Source organism: Panonychus citri, unplaced genomic scaffold (genome assembly GCF_014898815.1).
Source record: "Panonychus citri isolate SS breed McGregor unplaced genomic scaffold, ASM1489881v1 Contig00101, whole genome shotgun sequence".
NCBI lineage: Eukaryota > Metazoa > Arthropoda > Arachnida > Trombidiformes > Tetranychidae > Panonychus > Panonychus citri.
In genome coordinates, this window is record NW_026515506.1 from 147,502 (window position 1) to 168,072 (window position 20,571).

A 20,571-nucleotide genomic window follows, 5' to 3' on the forward strand; every position below is an offset into this window, starting at 1 on the left:
ATCTCCATCATCCCTAACCTTTACTTATTCATACCTTATCATCATCGTCTCTTACATAGATGGACTGATTCGTTGTGTTGAAACGACGAGAATTATTATCTTTCTTTGTTTCTTTCTCTCTATTAATTTTCTTAACTTTTCATATTCTACCTTTTCAATTGATACCAGAAAGAGCAGCAAAAATTAATCTTTTCAAAGGTAAAAATGATCTTATTTTTGTTGGGTTACAACTTTCTAATTACAATCTAGTTGCTCCTTACTCAGGCCAAAGTTATCATTAAACTGTCTTCCTCTCATCCCTGTTACCATTTGCTATTGAGTGTCAACAATAGAGGTAGAAAATGATTGCGGTGAAAAAGCCCAAAAGTGTGATTGACTGAATGAGAACTACTATTTAGCCCCGAAGGGTTTTACCCTTAATTTACTTTTGTACAAAGACTTGTGGTTACCAGGTTTTTATATTTTCTCCTTTACCAACAGATCAGATTTGAAATTTAAAGAAACAACAGCAACAAAAGAGGAAGAATCTCCATTGACCATACTGACCATTACTATCATTATCTTGTCTCACAGTATAAAACATGGAAAGAGCAACAAGTTTTCAATAGATAGATTCTAATATACAAATTCTAAGTGTGATAATAAGATACAGATCAACTAATGATGACCAGACTCACTTTTTGCTTGACCATAAGGTTTGTATTACCATAACAAATTGCATACAAAATCCATGAAATTAGATCAACTACCTCAATATGATCAATGTACATTAGTAAAATTAACTCAAATCATCTCAACAATTTAACAATAGTCACTTAATTACAGCTCGACAGTTTATTTCCTCATGAGGATTTATTTATTTTTATTCATTTCTATTTACATAACTTTTTTTTTGCATTTCGTTTCCTCACTTTGATAATTATCTTGTGTTGATGTTGATTGTTTTCATTAATGATTAATTGTGAAACCTGAGTAAAAAGCGAATGAAAAACTAACCAGAAATTCAAATATCATGATTAATATCAATTTGAATGAATTATCATTTATGATAATCATCAACTTAATCATCATCTAATTATGACAGGGTAAACTTTGAATAATATCATTGAAAAGGTAATAGAAGAGTAAAATTAAAATAACTAAATAAAATGAAAACAATCTAACACGAAATTTGTATTTAGAAATATATATTATCATTAGAACTGATAATCGATATAAAAAAAACTTGGAAGGAGAAAAAAAAGTTCTAATGATGATTAATTTAATCGATTATGTATCATATTGGAGTAAATGTATTATTACAATAATGATTAGCTCAATGGTAAAGTGTATCGATTAGATAGTTAATATAATGGTGAAAATTTATTTACCTATTATCATGAATGAATAGGATCCAAAGGTGAATAAATATTGAGAGAGGAAAAACTTTTCTCAATCAATATTATATCAAATTAGTGTATGAAACTAATAACCAAAAAATTAACTTGAAAACTAAATAACTTTTTACTCAACCTTTGCGTTTAACAACAACAACAAAAAAGGTAAACATGTAATCATATTATTAATGATAATGATATTTTTTTAAGGCTTGGACATAAATAGTAGTAGCAGTGCAAGTATTATAAGAAAAGGTAACCAGAAATAATAATAACAACAGCAAAAAAATGACCTGAGAACCTAAAAGGAAATGATTAAATCGACCCCGAACCTGGGCTGATAATGGCCTGAGGATTAGGTTGAAACGATGAGACAGAAGCCATCATAGTTGTACCATGGTGCATATAATAGTTTTAACAATGTTATTAGTTACAGAATCTTTATCATCAACAAGATGATCATCAAGAAGAAGGAAAAATGATAAAAAGCAGAAGCAACAGGAATTTAAACTTCGTATGTATTATATTTTTCTTGCTGTTTTTCACTTTGATATTTTTTGGGTGCAGCATCAAAATGAACAGAAAAGTCGTAACATTTTGTCGAGGTAATTGACACACCCTTTTTTACAGCTTCTCTGCCTCTATTCCTCTCTCTCTCTCTCTCTTTCTCCTACCTGTAAAATGGCTCAGAAACAAAAAGATGCTGGTCATGCAATCAATTGCTTGAAGCAACTTTTTTTCAACATGAAAAGTTTCTGCTACTCATTAGTATATTATTACCAAAGCCCGAAAAGGGCAACAATTAGTTTAAATATCTTTTCACTATTTTTCCGATTAGTTAATTGTTTCACTTTATTATTGTTTCAAATCGAGAAATTAATCATCTGCTTTCATTTGGCTCTTAAAAGTTGCCTCGGATATATTACATATTGTGTTATATTAGATGAATTAGTTTATAATTTATTTAGGAAAAGATTTCTTATTTTCTTTACATATCGATATAATGATATTTGTATAATATCATAAGACTCGGGATTAGGGTTTACTAGAGAATGAGAAATTTTGATCAAGTCGAATGATTAAAATTCAACCAAATATGAATTAAACTTGCATGGAAAATATTGTTTGAAGTAATTTGCTGAACCTTGTGCCTCCACCTATGCAATGAAAAGATAAACAAAACTGCAAAAGTTTGGTAACTAGAAGGGCTAATCTCTTATGGAAAAAAAAGTTAACTATTGTCTTCTTTTATTTTAAGCTTCGATACAGAATAACCGCTGAGCAGCACGTGAATTAAACGGTATGAGATACCAAAGACGATGGGATAAAGATGGTAACGTTACTTCAGATGAAACTTCTTATACATTGGTAAGAACGTCGATCGTTAAGTTTATCCATCCAATCAAATTTCCATCTTTCGTATTAATAATATGTATAACTTTTCGTACTTTTTACTTTACTTTTCTCCCATTTCAGAGGCCACTGGTTATCAAAGGAAACAAACACCCAAATAAAAATGTATTTTCCCGTTGGTGGTCAAAATTTCCCACTCGATCAAAACGTATTGATGTTGTATCAAGAATATTTTCTCGTTTGTCTCTTCAATGTTGTCTATTGGGGGAAAAGAGTAAAAATTTATACATACCACCACCAAGTGAATCATCTTCCGGTCAACTTTATTACAGTAATTTAGAAAATGAAGGAACAATTCGTATTCTTTTAATTCTTGGATCAACTCTAAACTCAATTATTCTATTAATTGCCTTGGTTACCCTTGTCCTTATTCGTTCACTGCAAACCAAGAAATCAGCATTGATTCGTAAAAATGTTACAATCAATTTATTACTCGATCATCTTGTGTTATTATTAATTCTGGGTACTTACCTTTCACCAAACTATTTCAATACAACATCAATTTCATCATCATCATCATCATCATCATCTAATTCATTAACAACCAACACTTCAACACTTCAACCCTTCGTTCATTAGGTTTTCTTGTTGCCTTATATCATTATTTTCTTCTTGTTCATTTTGTTTGGATTCTTTTTGATCTTGATCTTGAGCTTCATGTACGCCTATCAAGGAAACAATTTATTGATCCATCTCTTGTCCTTGGTCCATCAGGAACCGTTTCTGCCTCTGTGAATATCTCATCAACTGCCACCACCACCACACCAACAACGGCTTCAATACTTACCGGTGGCATAAATCCAGTTAAATTGAGAGTCTCAATTTGAGACGCTATCTTTACCTAACATCATATTTGATACCATTAATAGTTATTTTACTCATCTCTTGGTCAACATCAACACAAGCCTTACCAATGTTTGCCAATCTTTGCTCACTTGAGGCTCGTTCTCATCTTGCTTTATTTGTCATTGCCTCGTCTATCATATTAACTGGCCTTGGATTAGTACTTCTTTTAGTTACCTATTCAAGAATTGGTGTACATCACCTTCCTCTTAATAGTGGCCTTAACGGAGGACTTTCTAGGGGATTCGTTTTTGGAGGTTATAATAAGAATCCATCTATTCAAAATCTTACTGGAAATCCAGCTCAATTATCACAGCCCATGATTGGTAATTCATCTAGTATGGGTGGATTATCCGGAGTTTCATCATCGCGTCATTATCTTGCCAGTGACGCTGCCACCACCGAAAGTGGATCTGATTATGGTTGTCGTAGGTTAACACCGGCCGCAGTTGCCGCAGCTGCTGCAGCCGCTGCTGCCATAACGGTCTAATATGGCTACCATGGACCAACACCTAATCATTTTATCATTTATATAATCCTAAACAATCATGTAATCCATACTCTTGTCATCACATGATTGAACATGTATATGAATGTATTGATGATGAACCTTACGTTGCCAAGGTGATCCTACCTCCTGGTTCAACCGTTGCCTCAGCCGCTTGAGGCCTTCTTTACTCTTTGATTGGGTGACTTACCTGTTGCGCCGTAAAAAGGATAAAAGTTTATCTTGATTTTTCATTCAATCTTTTTTCATTCACTTATTATAACATGTATTATTAATAATCTCAATAATAAACCTTCAGTGACAATCTAACCATAGATAAGTTAAGTTTGTACATATAAATCAAATGTAAATAATAAAAGTTTTAATCAAATTATGTGTACAAATAATGAAAAAGTTGAAAAGAGAACCAATTATCTAATTGCTCGTTTATTAATAAAAATTAAACTGTTCCAATTATTCATTTCGAATGACGAAAAACTTTGTCATCTCAATTTTATATGACGCTTGAACTAAGAACAAAAATTGAGCTTCTAGAGCTTTTAGTTTCGATTTAAAGTCAATTAGTTTACCAAAATTATCTTTGAGTAAATTGGTCGATTTAATTTCTATTCGGTTAATAATTGCTCATTTATTAATACAGAAAAGATTTAATTGTTCCAATAGCTCATTTCAAATGAACAAAGTTGATTAAAAACTTTTTCATCTAAATTTTTAATACATTTCCTCAACAATAGATTGCGAGACTAGACTGATGAATAAGAGCAAAAGTTTAGTTTTTAGTTGATTTTTTCTCCAATAGATGGAAGATGAAAAGAAGAAGAGATTCGCTCCGAGCAAAACACTTTGAAATCTAACCATGAATGGAAATAATCACAATCATTATATTATCAACTATTCAATTGTAACTGTTCATTTAAATTCTTGGATATTTATCAGTGTAACAATATTATTATTTCTCCTTCATGAAAATACAAATAGATTTAAATGATTTCTCGAGAGTTTTTAAAAATAATCTTCAGGTTCGAAGGGATAAAAGAGATGAATAAATGAAAATTTCTATTGATATCTTTCAGTATCTTCGTTATATCAACTTCTATTCTCTCTCTCTCTCTCTCTCTCTCTCTCTCTCTCTCTCTCTCTCTCTCTCTCTCTCTCTCTCTCTTTCCCTTTTTCTTCCTCTCTGTTTGTCTCACTCTCTATCTATCTATCTTATTATCTCTCCATTTGCTTACAGAAATTCTGTCAAAATTAAAGATTCCTTTGAATAGACTTGAGGATGACACTTTAATAGTTGAGGCAACAAAGACTCGATTAATTTGTAAAAAAAAGTACCAAACAATTAGCGATTAGCTTCAATTGAATATTTAATATCAATACTTATTAAATGTTTTGATTAAAACTTTATAATTGAAAACTTTTAGTACAATTTTCCAACAGTAGATTATTGAATTTCCTTCAAGGAGATACAAGAGATAATAGATTTTTACGTTCACTTATATGTTATTAAAGAAGAGTCTCCATTCATTGAAACTTGGTCCACAACTACACACTTATCAGAAGAACAACCTTTACAGGTATATATTTTATCGTTGTTAACGAATGGATTCGAGTTGCTGGTACTACTTTCATTCACTTCAACATCACCTTTGTAAAACTTGACTCTCAATAAATATACATAGGGTCGATTCGATTCTCCAGCATATTCCATGTGTACATCCCAAGTGACATAATTTTGTTCTCTATCGGCAAGAAACTTTTCCACTTCACATTCAGTTCTAAACCAGCCTGGTGTAACGGAATCCAGCTCAGCATTACGATTAACCCGAATGTTTTGTGGTGAAAGATTGTACCATTCATCGGGTCCAGAAAATTGTGGACCTATCAAGTGGCCTTTCTCATCACCAGAGAATTTAATGTTATTAAATCTCTCGTTTAGCTTACTGGGAAAGTTTTTAGCACGTTTGGTCAAATGGCGATGTTTAATTACGGCGAAAATGTTATCAACTCGTTCGATGCCACTCCAACCATAAGAGGTTTGAAAGTTTTGTACCGGATTATTTTCATCGTTAAAAGTATAACTAATGGTTCCTACAACGTAAATTAAAGTTGATAAAAGGGTTAAAACTAATAACTTAAACATTTGAGAAACAATAACAAAGTAAGGAGACTATCAGAATCAATAGATTTTATATTTACAAGTCAGAGAGAAAATCACTTAAGTTTCGTTGTGAGAGATGAAAGAAAATACAAAATAAAATTCATCTACATACTTTTGCAGCTCTTAAAGTGGTTACTTAATTGATAAACCCTTTCGTTCTGAATAACAAAGCTCTTGTCTTCAACTCAAATTCTGATTAAATTGTTACTCTTGTACTTGTACATGAAGACAGGCTGATCTGGAAGGTGGTAGAGAAAGGGCAAGGGTAAGAAAGAGAGAAGAGAGAGAGAGAGAGAGAGAGAGAGAGAGAGAGAGAGAGAGAGAGGCATGCAAAAGATTATGAAAATTACGCATTTATGAATTAAACACAAGAGGAAAATAATAATATTTATTAATTGTTTTGTAACTAAGGCATTAAAATCGTCTTGAGTGGAGTGAGAGAGTATGTCAGATAAGTTAGCACTTTACTTGAATTTGATGAAACTTCGTGTACATTAGTAAGAGTTATCGTTACATTGATCGTTGCGTTTATCCCAAAGTGCCCAAGTAACAAAGGAAACGAATACTCAAACTTTGGTTTATTGTTCTGAAAGTTGGTTCGTTGTTATTAAAGTTTCTCTCATTTTAAAGTTTGCTTTCTTAGACCAGGAAACACTACGGTACGCGAATCATATTACAAAACCAGACTAAATTCAGTTAGTAGAGTGAGAATGTTGTTAAATTGTGAGAAGGTGAAAAAAAAGTTTTCCTTTCATAAATCGAACTCATCTTACTTTTCTAACGATAGATGGCGAAACTAAACATTTTTTTTCGATTCAAATTGTTAACCAGAAAAAAAGTTTTCCTTTTAGTTAAATTTTCCTCCAAGAGATGAAGTTACTTGTGGAGAGCGGGTTCAGGTAAAGTTTTTCCACTTTTCGGGTTTTTGTTGATGGTAAAAATCGAGGAAGGAGGAGGCTAAAGGTAAAAGAAGGTGGGAAACAGTTTGAAATGTAATCATGAATGGAAAGAATCACAATCAACTAACAAACAGTTAAGGACTAATCAACAATCAAGTTAAACAGTTAACAAAGTTTTTAAATTGGGTTTATTTTTGTTGTTGTTAGAATCGTTTTTTGAAAAAGGAAATCAACCAAAATCAACGAAATATTATTGATTAACTGGACAGAAATTAGATTATCCTAAATCATCTTGTTGATTTTTGTCCATAATTAATTTAATTTAATTAAGGATTGAAGTGTGTTCAAATGTGATTGGCAATGTTGCCTGTGACAATATGGATTTTGACTCTTTTAATTATCAACAATTTAACTTACATTAACGGAACTAATCAAATTGATCAACATGGTAAACATGATGATCAAAATAATAATAGGATACAATTGTCATCCAATGGATATAATAATTTAGATAATGGTAAGTTTCAAATCTTAATTTTGATAATATCCTTTTAGTTTAATTAACGGTTAATTGTATCCCAAACTGTTGATCTCTAAATTTAAAATCAAAATCTGTAAACGAGAAACAAAAAAAGACTGATAATCCAAAGTTAACAATCAAATTAACAATTAGTTGATTGGTGTTGACAATGTTGGTGTTTTTTGTTGTTGTTGTTGTTTCCACCTAATCAAAACTAATTGTTGTGATATCAAATATGGATTGTGACAAGAAAAAAGTTGATCAAATTGTTTTGACAATAATCATCACCTCATCGTTGATTTAATTATAATCAACGATCAATCACAAGTCGGAATTGAAAAGTGAAATTGACAATTAACGATGATTAGTGATGAAAAAAGTTTTTGATTCGCGATTTTTTTTTCACAGTGAATTTAGTGATTGTTGTTAATTTATCTTCAAACAAATGTTGGATATTACAGTTAATCGCAATCAATTGGCAATTAGTTAATTGTTAATGATGATTACCTAATTCTATTGCTTTTACATCAAATCAGTGATCGATTCGATCAAGGAAAAAAAAGAAAATTAGAAAAAAATTAGAAAAGTTCTGATCGAATTAAAAAGTTCGTAGTTTTTATCTCCACTTCTAATATAACTTTTTTCCCCAATTACGATCAGTGATTAAATTAATTCCTGTTCAATTGTGTGACTGTAAACAAAGAAGATGAAAAAATGATATTCGAAAGAAAGTGAAATTGAGATCATCATCATCCTCATCTTCATCTTCATCATTTTAATATTCAATAACAAAAGCATCATCTTCTTATGACAACTCTCTCTCTCTCTCTCTCTCTCTTACCGATCTCCATTCATCATTCAGATACCTTTTCATCATCATAATCATCATCATCTTCATTATGATTAACTTGGGTGTACCATGATGATGATGATGAGTAACATTTGATTTACTTAATTCAAAACAATTACCAACATCAAGTAAAAAAACATAACTTTCACTTCAATGGTTTACTTGGATTTCAATTGTTACCTTTTCATACAATTATAATGATCACATAATCAAGTAATCAAGGTATCATCATCATCATCATTAGGCCTGATTTTTTTTTCAAGAAATTATATAAATAATAATAATAATGATATTTTATCATGAAGATGCAGATGATTTTTAATGATGATGATGATGATGAAAAAAAAAGGAGAGACTGTAAGAAATTAACTTCCGCTTTAATTACAAATCGAGAACGGAAAGAAAAACTGAAACAATTATAATTATTACAATTACAATCGAAACAAATTTGAAAACTTTTCTCTACTCTTGTTATAATTTAGATATTAAATTTTTTTCGCTTCCTCAGAAAATTCATTAAATTATCATCATCATCATGATGACAATTCAAGGTAAATCAAAATTTCATAGAAAAGTAAAATTAATAACAATTTTCTTATTCGATGATATCAATCCTAATCTCTTATAATCCAAGGTGAACCTGATTCAGCATTGAAATGAATACAGAATTGATATCGTCAAGTATTCAGAGTAATAGATAAATTTATCATCGTTATTGATATTTAAACGTTCAGAAGCAAATCAGCCTCACCCAAATTCATCATCACCATCATCTCATCATCATCTTTAAGGTTATCAATTCTCTCCCAATACTGACCATTTCCTTTTCGTTTTCTCGGTCAGTTTACTATTAATATGATATAAACAAGATTAGATTTCACTTTAAATCCTGTTTCAAATTTTACCTGTTTAAATAATGTTAATTACCTTTTCCAATCCAAACGCTTGACCAATCGCTCAGCTATTTTTTTTACCGTTATTTTGACCAGCTCTCTTTTTTTTACCTTTCGTGTTACCAACTCGTCTCAGAAAATCAATTGGTTAATTATAATAATGATAATACTTTGAGAATTAATCTGCAAAATTATCAGCTAAATCTCATTGTGATAATTAAGGTAACCCAAAGATAATTAAATACATTTTGATTAGACTATTGATTAATGATGATGATGATGATAACTCATGAAATTAATTTCCTCATGATACAAAAGTAATTTAGATTGTTAAACAATCAGTTAATTAAACTTCATTTTCAGTGAAAAGTTTGATTTTTTCTCTCTCTTATATTCACCATTACAATTAACTGTTAATAATCAATTTTAAACAATTTAATCAAAGGTGTGTGAGTCTATTTAACTGTGAATATATTACAATTAGGTTAGTTTATTGATTTGGAGTGAAACTAAATTGAGAATTGATTATTTACTTGAACGATTTTAAATTCAAATCAGTTTTCATGATGAACTTTACTTGGTTAACTAATTAACTGCAATTAATTAACCTTTAAATCATCTGATATTTATATAAATATATTATAATTTGCTTGATTAGGGTGACAATTAGTTAAAGTACCTCAATAAGAAAAGTTCAATGACAATTCAATGAATCTAAATTGTTAACAGGTTAACCTGTTATATTGTAGCAATTAACCAACTTTTCCGTCAATTTAACTGAATCAGGATCAAATTCAATGTTGACCGATCATTATTGTAATTGAGTTAATTGTTAATTTCTATCCTCAAGAAATTAATTAACCACCCAAATGGTTAAGCACCTTAAACATATTGGATATTTAATTGACTCTCAACTTGTCAGATCTCCCTATCTCTCTATTGCTCTTGATTGTTATCACAATTAAAACTAATTTACCTGTTTAAAGAGTTTGAAAGTAAAACAATTTACTGATTGTTGTTTGTCTTGTTCAATTGATACCATTTTTTGTTTGCCTTTACCTTTTGATACCTTTGTTGTTGGTTAGTTGTTGTTACTTAACTGTTTAACCGTTAGAGGTTAAAAGGCAGGAAGATAATTAAAATTAATGTTGAACAATTAAGATTTACAATGAAGATGATAATGATTAAAGGCTCAATGAATGATGACCTTGTAACATGATGATGAGAGTGCTGATGAAGATGAAATAAAAGGGGCTTAAGATGATAATTAGTCTTTTAGGTTAACATGTTACCTGAGTTGTTTTATCTTGTTATTTTCAGGTCAATCCAGAACTTACATCATCTTAATCATCATCTCTCCCTCTGTATTATCATCAGCATCTTGTAATTAACATGATGATGATAACAATTAATAACAATATTAACCTTAATCAACTGTTGTTGTTTCAAAAATCCCTATTGTTATAATCAGATTTTATTACCTTTGGATGTTTTTTTTAAATCGTTGATTATTTACCTTGATTTATTTTTCATCTTCCAACACGCAATTTATCAATAATTTACATTTTTTCATCATCATCAGTCTCATCATCCTCATCACATTGATATAAACATAGAAACTGTAGAAAAAAAATAACAACAACAACAACAGGTAGATTGAAATGACAGGTTACCTGTCAAAAGAAAAAGAAACAAGGAAACAGTATAATCACTTACCTGTTGTTGGTCATCATCAACTTCATCTTCATCATCAATCCTTATCATCCAAGTGAAACTAATTGTAATATGTTAGCATCTTTATTTTATTATGTCATTTTCATTTCTTTTACCTGTAAAAATTTGTATCAATCTGAAAGGTAAAACAAAGTCCAGTCTCTATGTTGACCAAACATTCAAGTTTTACAGGTAAGATAACAGGTAAAAAGATGAGCAGGGATGAGGTCAAACAGATGATCCGGATGAGGATCAAGTTGATTTCATCATTCTCATAATAAGAAACTGTTGATTATTATTATTATTATTTGTTTTTCTCTTATATATTCATCATTATTGCCCAATTTAAATGCCCCAAGGGCTATTTAGTTTCAGGGTAAATTTTGAATAATAATCACATAAATTCACCAATAGTTATCCCTAAATACTAATATATATATAAATTTACTTACTGATTGATGATCAAATTAGATTGGGAACAACAAAATCTTATAGTTTAGTTAATTAGTTAATCATAACAACCATCAACATGGTGAAAAAAAAAGTTAATTGTTATGTAATTTAACAATGTTACAAACCATTGAATTCACCTTCAAGCTGTGACTACCTTAATTGTAGTTAAAATAACTACAATTTACTTGATCACTAGATTACTGTTTTAATAGATATTAACTTGATTACTTCAATATTATTTCCTGATTGTAATAATTAACTATTACTATTTAATCATGATACCAATTCATATATATTCATAACAATCAGTTGATTTTGTTTTCTCTTGTTATTATTGAAAAACATGGTTAAGATTATCATGTGTGTGTGTATACACATCAAGTTAATTAACAACAATTAACTAACAGAAATATCACAAAAAAATCATCATCATCCACTTGATTGTTAATCAATTACTTTCACAACAATCAAATCTTTGTCTACAATTGATAAATTTGGTGATCCAAATGATGATTGATTAATGATGATGAAAATTGTTGATTATAATTTTCCAATTCTTTCAATTACTTGAACTTTTTTTTTTCTCTTACCTTTTGATTATCGTTAATTGTTATTGAAACAAATGAATCGATCGCCATCATAATCAACAATTAACTTACTCACTTTTTTGGCACTTCCCTATTATCATTAAATATGATTACACAATTTAATACACATCACTTTTTATTTCATGTACTTCAATCAGTGAGTGTGATTTTTTTGATTGTTACAATCAAATTAACCCTTAAAATACAATATAAATTGTGTATATTAATTATACTTATAATATTTATCCTACTTTTACTTTCATTGAAAAAGTTTTTTTTTGTTTTGCTTACTCTTTCCGGTAAAATAACTTTCACAATTGATTGTTTTTGTAGGTCATCATCAGTCATCATTTAATTGACATCGTCATAATCATTAGATTGATATAATAATTAAAGATAATTATTATTAAGAGACAGATAAGACAATCGTTTCAATAATAATCTTCTCAATCTCTAAATTGATTAGATCATCTTACTTGGTAAAACTTACATTGATTCACCTCTTGGAGATTTTGATTATCTCGAGTCTTTTCCTCTCTTCCTCATTTCCGCATCCTCTTATCATCTTGTTACCATCATCATCGTTATTATTATCTGATTTTTCACCTTTACCTTTACTTTGCCCTTTTCCATCTGCCCCTAGTGCCCTACATCTGCCCTCAGGCTAAGTTCAACTTCCTGTTTCCCTTTTTCTGCTTACCACCCACTCGAAATCCTTGAAAATTTGTAACTCTCTCTCTCTCACATACACACACTCGCTCCTGCCTTCGTTTACCATTATCACCATCTCACCTTACGATAATTCAATAGCTAACCCAGTTTGACTCACCTTAATTCATTGATATCAATTTTCACCTTTTCAACTGAACATCAATTCGCATTCAAGGGTAACATTGATTATAAAGAAGAAAAATTCAAAGCGAAAAAAAAGATTCTTATTCACTAATTAGAATCTGAATAATATAATGAAACCAATTCTCTAATTTTAAAAATTGTTCTCAATTCATTTAGAACAATTATCTTCCACAATTGAATGTTGAATACCATTAATTTTGAACAGTTAATTTCTCTCTCTCTCTCTCTCTCTTACATAACAGATCAATATTCAATAATAACGAACGATAATTATCTTAAAATTGCTTCACATGAAGACGATGAAGAAGATGATGATGAAACTGCATCTTGGAAATTTGAATCATCGGCGACAATGAAGATAATGATACTTGATAGGCAGAGTGAGCAAATGAGAGAGAGATATAATGACGATAAACAGTAATAATAATCTAATATTATAACCGTTTGAATATCATGTTATTCAGTCTCTTTTTTAAAGATAATATTTTCGGGTCTCAAATGGGGCGATATATTCAATGAACCATCTTCATCTTCATGTTGTTGTTGTTTTTATTTGGAAAGGGAAGAGATAGAGGAAGGAAGATGGATGAAGATGATGAGCTATTATCATCGAAATCGATCAACACGTAAAACCAGGGTTCTTAACCTAAAGATGATAAAAGATGAAGATTAAGGATAATCTTATATTTCTTTCAGGGTCAAAGTATTTTTCACTCATCTTCATCTTCATCTTCGTTGATATGTTTATATATATATAAAAACCTTTCTTCTTCCTCTCAAACTTACCTGAATTTATCACGAGTTTGTTACCAGGTCATTTTTTAGGTGAACGCAAGAAAAAAAGTTCTCAATATTAATTTTCTTGTTTCTCTCTCTCTCTCATTTTCTCATATCAATATGATAAAGCATATTGATGATTTTTATCAACACCAACTCAAAGTTTTCACTTCATTTGCTTATCTATTTATCCTCATCTTCATCATGATATTGATCTTTGGTGCGATATTGAATAATTTAGATTTCGATTCACAACAATTGAACTTTTTTTTTATTCTCCATTTGCAATCTGATATTTATCTTCCTTTACATATAATTGTGTCTATTGACAAAAGTTGCACTTTGTTTACATGAAAATACATGATGGAAATGATAAATTTCATTAGGGATGAAAAACTGGTAAGACACTTCATCCTGGATCATTTCAATCTCAGGGTAAATCTGATAAAGTTCATCCATGATAACATGAGTAGTCGGAACTTGGAGCAGAATCACAAGAAAATTGTTGTTGTCAGAACTTTTTTTTTTCTTCTTCTTCTTCTCTTTCCATTAATCATTTCCAATACTTAATCCTTATCATTTATCACTTATCATCTTTATCATCATCATAAGTAACAACTCATCCTCATCTCTATCATGATGATGATCAAATTAAATCACAATAACAAAAAAAAACATAAAATTTGCAATCAAGTTTACTCACTAATCTTAAACTAGTTTGAAAACTTTAAATCAAATCATTTAATTTGATTTTTTGTTTTTCTCTTCTTGTAATTTCTTACTGATTTGTTGAAATTAACCTTGATTCAGATTATCAAATGAACTTTACCTTGATAATATTAAATATATATGGAAACCAGTTGACCCACTCATCATGATGATGATGATTAAAAGTGTTATCTTTTCATGATGAAATCTTTGAATGATTTTCCAGAATCAAAGTCAATCGTATTTGTAACCACATAAACCCATTTGTCTGGTCAAATATTAAATATGAATACTGACCGGTTATATTATCTTGACATGGTAAATGTATGTCGAGACTCTGATTAACCCATGATGATGATGAGATGTGGATGATGATGATGGTCAACATGACAAGATGATGATTATTGAAATGCTTTTGATGGAAATCACAAACAAAAATAATACAAAATTCATTTCATTTTGTTGTTCATTTTCATGTTTACATGTTACCATCATCATGGTTATTATTATCATCATGTTGTTATTATAAGTTTTTTTTTGTTATATTTCAATTGGATAGTAAATAATATGTATAAACATCATCATCATCATCAACAAGATGATTAGGTTAGTATTTTAGTTGTCAATCGGAATTAGATTGTAACCTAATCATTGAAAAACTGTTGATAATCTAGAAGTTTAAAGATGAAGATTATTTTTGATTTTCTCTCTCTCTCTCTCTCTCTCTCTCTCTCTCTCTCTCTCTCTTGCTCTTTCTCTCTTCCGATAACTATCCTGAAACCTTTAGAAAAGTTCAATAATAATGAATTGAAACTCATCAATCATAATTATTTACCGTTATAACCAAAAAGTGGAGTTTCCCTCTTAGCCCCTTTAACTCAATCTCTAAACACCAAGATTCAGATCCAGAACTTTTCCACCTCACGTTTAATCTTGAAATAGAAAAAATATTTTTTCTTCCTAATCTATTTATCTGGCAGAATTTAATTAATATCATTGCATTTCAATTGAAAATTTAAATTGATTGATCTCACTGACAGAGAAGAGAAGAGAGAGAGAGAGACCAAGGTAACATGGAGTTTCAATTCAAGGTCTTCCAAGAGATCATGTTGATGATGAATTTTGCTTAACAAATTAAACTAAATTAAAACTGACAAGGTGAAGAAATCAACTTGCAAAGTTAATCATTAGCACAAGAAAAAAAAGCAATTCTATCATTATCTTTATCATCATGATTCAAGTTAATTATCTTGATTAATCTTTAATTGTAGAAATTGATGAACAAAAAAGTAACATTGGAAGTAGATTATCAAGTTAAATAATAAACCTGAATTCTTTAAATTTTAACATTAACTTAATTTTTCCTCTTGTCACCTAAATTCTGATCAATTTCCACCTCATCAGCCCCACCCTTACCCTCTAACTATCTTTCTCTCAACATGGGAACAAGTAGTTAACCTTTTTCACCAATTAATCTTTTAATCCATTTCCAGGTCACTTTATGTATCTACATTTTCGAGTTATCTGGAAATTCCTGAGATGAAAGATTCGTTTCATTCATTTCCTCATGATTTCAATTGTTTCGAAATTTATCTTCATCATGATTCTCTTACTCGTTTTCTCTCTCTCTATTACTAATCAATCAAATTTCCAATCCAAGAACTTAATTCAATCAACTAATCCCTGAAATCGAGCGAGAGAGAGAGAGTTAGTTTCTTATTACAAATCGTATCCCAAGTAATCAATTGATTTCTACCATTATAATTGATCAACAATTAAGGCTTTTCCTTAATCATCACTTACTAATTGCAGTTTAGATTTCAAAGGCTTAATTTTAATCAAGAAACTAAAATGCTCTTCTAATTGTTTTCATTAATCCATTTTGAAAATTATATCAAATTTTAAATGCGATTAACATTTGATGACTTCCGTAAAGATCAATGTATTTACATTTACAGATAATTTAAAAGCATTTTAATCCCTTAAATTGTTATTAAATCAACAGTCACAATCTAACAGTAAAATAAGACAAAAAAGTTTGTCTACAATTTAGTTAACAGGTATCACCTTAACAACAGGTAATAAACAACAATTAAAGATGATGATGATGGTGATGACGATTAACTTTGTTAACCAGTTTCTGGTTAATCCTTTTTGTTAATCTTATAATCTGGCAAATCAACTAAAAGTTCACTAATTATGCCAATCAGATTTACAGTTAGTTGATTTTCAATTGTTGTCGATTCTTTGATAATAGTAAATTATCACCGAAAAAGTTGGTGACAAAAGTTTTTCGATAAAAACATCAGATTAGAACTCGACAGACAGGAATTAACAAGAAATTAGATTTCGACAAAAAGTTTTCTTTTTTTTCTTCTTCCGATTTATTTTTCTGTCAAATTGTCAAAATCCCTTAATTGCTAACGTGATAATTATGACATTAAATTGATCACCATCATCATATTTCAATCTTAATTGTGATGGTTTAAGGTTAACATGCTAACAGGTAATGATCGTAATTAATTGTTCACCTTTGAAATAACTTTTTTTTTCTCGCAACAAATTTTCAAGGTTTTCCAATTCCAGGATTTCATGTAATCAGATTGATTCTGAGAAATTCAGAGAATTGGGAAAAAAAAGTTTCTCCTCAAAACTGCAATTGGAATGAAAAAAAAAACTTGAAATCTGATTACTAGTTGAAACTTTTTCTCTATTTAAATTGTTCGCTGTCAATTGTTCATTAACTGATTAACAACAATTGAAATGTTTATGAAAATAAAAAAGTTGATTGTTCAATATATTGATCATGGTGATGATAACAATCACCATACAATTGGACAATGATTTAATGGTTAGTAAATGATTATGATGAAATCCTGGAAATTAATATTATCCCCATTGAAACTCAATACATTTTCATCATCATCATCGTCAAGATTAAAGATTAAGCTGATTGTTGTTATTAAATCCTCTCCCCAGGTAATTTGATAGGATATTAAATCTATTGGCTAGTTGCCCTTGACCGTTGACACATAATCATCCTTCATCATCTCATCATCATCATCATCAGCATTTTCATCATCACTTTTGTCATTTATTAATCATCCCAATCTAAAAAATCATGCTGATAATGATGAATCAATGATATAACCTTTAAATATAATCTAGATGCCCGTTGGTCAAGTACAAAATTATTGTTTCTACTTGACCGATCATCAATCTTTTACTTTTTGATAATCATTTTCATGATAACAATTGAAATACATATAAATACATATATTATTCAATTCTGATTGACCACACTGACCACCATCATTAAATATAATCCCAATGATTATTGACAAGCAAATAATAATCAATATTTATAACCGGAACTTGAATAACAATTCAACAAAGAGACAATTAATTTTATCAAAGCTTATTAACTAATCATGAAATCTTATTTTAATTTCATTGAAGATTAACATTAATGATGACAATTAACCATTTACTATTAATATAATTAAGGAAACCCTTGACCAATCCTTAATCATGATTGTAAATTTGTGTGTCAATGATGTTAATCAGTTGATTTTTTAATTCACTTTTCAATTAAACTGGAACCATGAAAATAAAGTTTAATTGTTTATTTTTGAAATTCACAAAAAAAATTATCATTTACTATTAATAATAAATTGTTACCAATCTAATGATAACAATTAACAGTCCGACCTAAACTTTTTGACTTAATCATCATCATGTTAACCGTTATTAATTTTGTACCACAATTAACTTAATCATTAGTGGTTGTTTTGATTTTCCCAATGTAATCAGATTTTAGATTCTGATTAACTCTCAATGATTAGTAATGAAAATTAATTCAGTCTAAGGATTTTGATAACAATTAACTTTAATCAACTCATTTTAATTGTTCAACAAAACGCCAAACCCTATCAAATATTATCAATACAGTTGATCACTTAATTGTTGATCCATTAGTATTTAAATTGTTTAAATTTTAAGCCATTATTTTGATTTAATATCAAAGTTGATCAGCTGACATTGAATTATAATCAATAACAATTAACTATTGAGAGATAAATATTAAGGAAAATCAGATAAGTTCAAGTCATGATTAGTTAATTGTGTGTTTAATTTGACCAGAAAAGTTTTACCAATTTAGATAATACAAATTGAACTGTTTTCCTAATTGTTATTGATTAACAATCAAAAAGTTAATTTGGATCATGGTTATAAATCATTAGGGAAACTATTTAATCAAATAAAGACAATTAGAGATGTAAACAGTTAATCTAATCAACTTTTCTTGAGGATTTAAATTGATTAACGATTGAAACTTTGAAAAGAATCACAATTAAAGTAATGAACAATTAACATAGAAACAGTTAAAGATGATCAACTCAATAGTAAAACCCATTGAATGAGATTCATTGAAAAGTTGGAAATTTGAATTTAACTGATTGTTAATCAATTTAAACTTGATTATTGTTAGTGTTTTAATAACTTACACAATTAAAATTAAAGACAATCGTGATTAAGTTAAATAGTAGGTTAGTTTCGTGAATGAGTTTTTTTATTAGGTAAATACAATAAGTATTTATGTATGTGTATGATATAAAAAGATTTACCTTTAAATTGTTGGTTATAGTTGATTCACGTTTAATCATGGTTACAATTTAATCGGTTAACAGTTAATTAATTGTGTCCACGATGATTATGATTATATTCTTGATGATTCTGTTGATGGGAAAGGGATAACTTTATGAGTATGAATGAAAAAAATTGTCTCCTTACGATACGAGATTAAATTTCAAAGGTAAGACCAAATTTCTCATCTTAATTTAATTATTATTCGTTGATTGTTGATTATTAAATTATAATTTAGTCTTAATATTAATATGATTGAGTGATTAACTCTCTCTCTTTGATTTTCCTTCCGGTTTAATTATTTAATCGGTTAATCTGGTTAATCTTTAATGCTTTTGTTTTTCCATTCACTTTAATATCAATCTTATGGATCTCAATTCATGATTCTTAAGATTAACATGGAAACTTGAATATCATGAGATTAACATTTTGCATTTTTTTCTGTTTTCATGTTAATTGATTATTATATCATGTCCATAATCATTTCCTTGATTGTTGTTGTTTCTTAATTGTAATCAGACTGTAGACAATTAGTTTGATCATTCAGCGAATCTCTTAACCTTCACTTACCATTAGAAAGTTAATCAAATTTAGTGAGCATTTTCTTCATCATAATAATTAATTTTTTCACTTTTTTCTCTTTCAACTTCTTCTTATGATTTAATTTGATTTCACAATTAAAATGAAAAGACAGAGTGTTGATTAGTTGCGACAATTTAATTTCTCTTTTAATTGTGATGATGATGGTACTAAAAAAAACTTTTGTCAATCGAGACGAAAACTTTTTCTTTCAATTTTCTCGAATTTTTTGTTCTGAACTTTTCGTTTTTGTTTTTCTGTCTCTTTTTTTTAGGTATCGATTTGTTTTGCTTCAATATTCGTGAACAATTTTTACCAATAAAAATGCAAATCAATTGATTACAAATCAGTTTTTAATCAAAAATTGTAATCAATTGATGAAAATAGAAGTGATTTACTCAATCATCATCATCATAATCAACATAATCATCGTTGAATATTAAACGTTTCAGTTTAAATCATTTTCAACTGTCACTGAACCCGAAATCGTGTTAACTGAATCAATTTAAATCACTGGAAGACAATTTAAACCATCAACAATTGATTAGTTTAAATTGTTAAATATTTAATTTAACATAAATTGTATGTGTTTAAATGTATGTTAATATATATAAATTGTTAATCTAAAAATAACCCAATTTCATAAATACTAACATACTTACATTTTTTCTGAGAAATTAATTCAATGGTTAATTAAATTTGGTGTAAATCAAGTTAATTAAAAACTGGATTGAAATCAATGTGCTGTGAATCAATTAATCATTTAGTTTCAAGTCCAATCATTATGGTTAA

The 20,571-nt window shown here is 29.0% G+C and overlaps 1 protein-coding gene across 1 annotated transcript in view; it reads left to right on the plus strand.

Moving 5' to 3' along the window:
* The first annotated feature begins 7,310 nt into the window (after positions 1–7,310).
* The window catches only part of LOC128388677 (mucin-2-like), a 58,445-nt gene continuing 45,184 nt past the window's right edge, over positions 7,311–20,571 (plus strand). Inside the window, exon 1 of the mRNA XM_053348108.1 lies at positions 7,311–7,714. Coding sequence (XP_053204083.1) covers positions 7,558–7,714 — 157 coding nt within the window. The 5' untranslated portion in view covers positions 7,311–7,557. The remainder of the gene's footprint in view (positions 7,715–20,571) is intronic.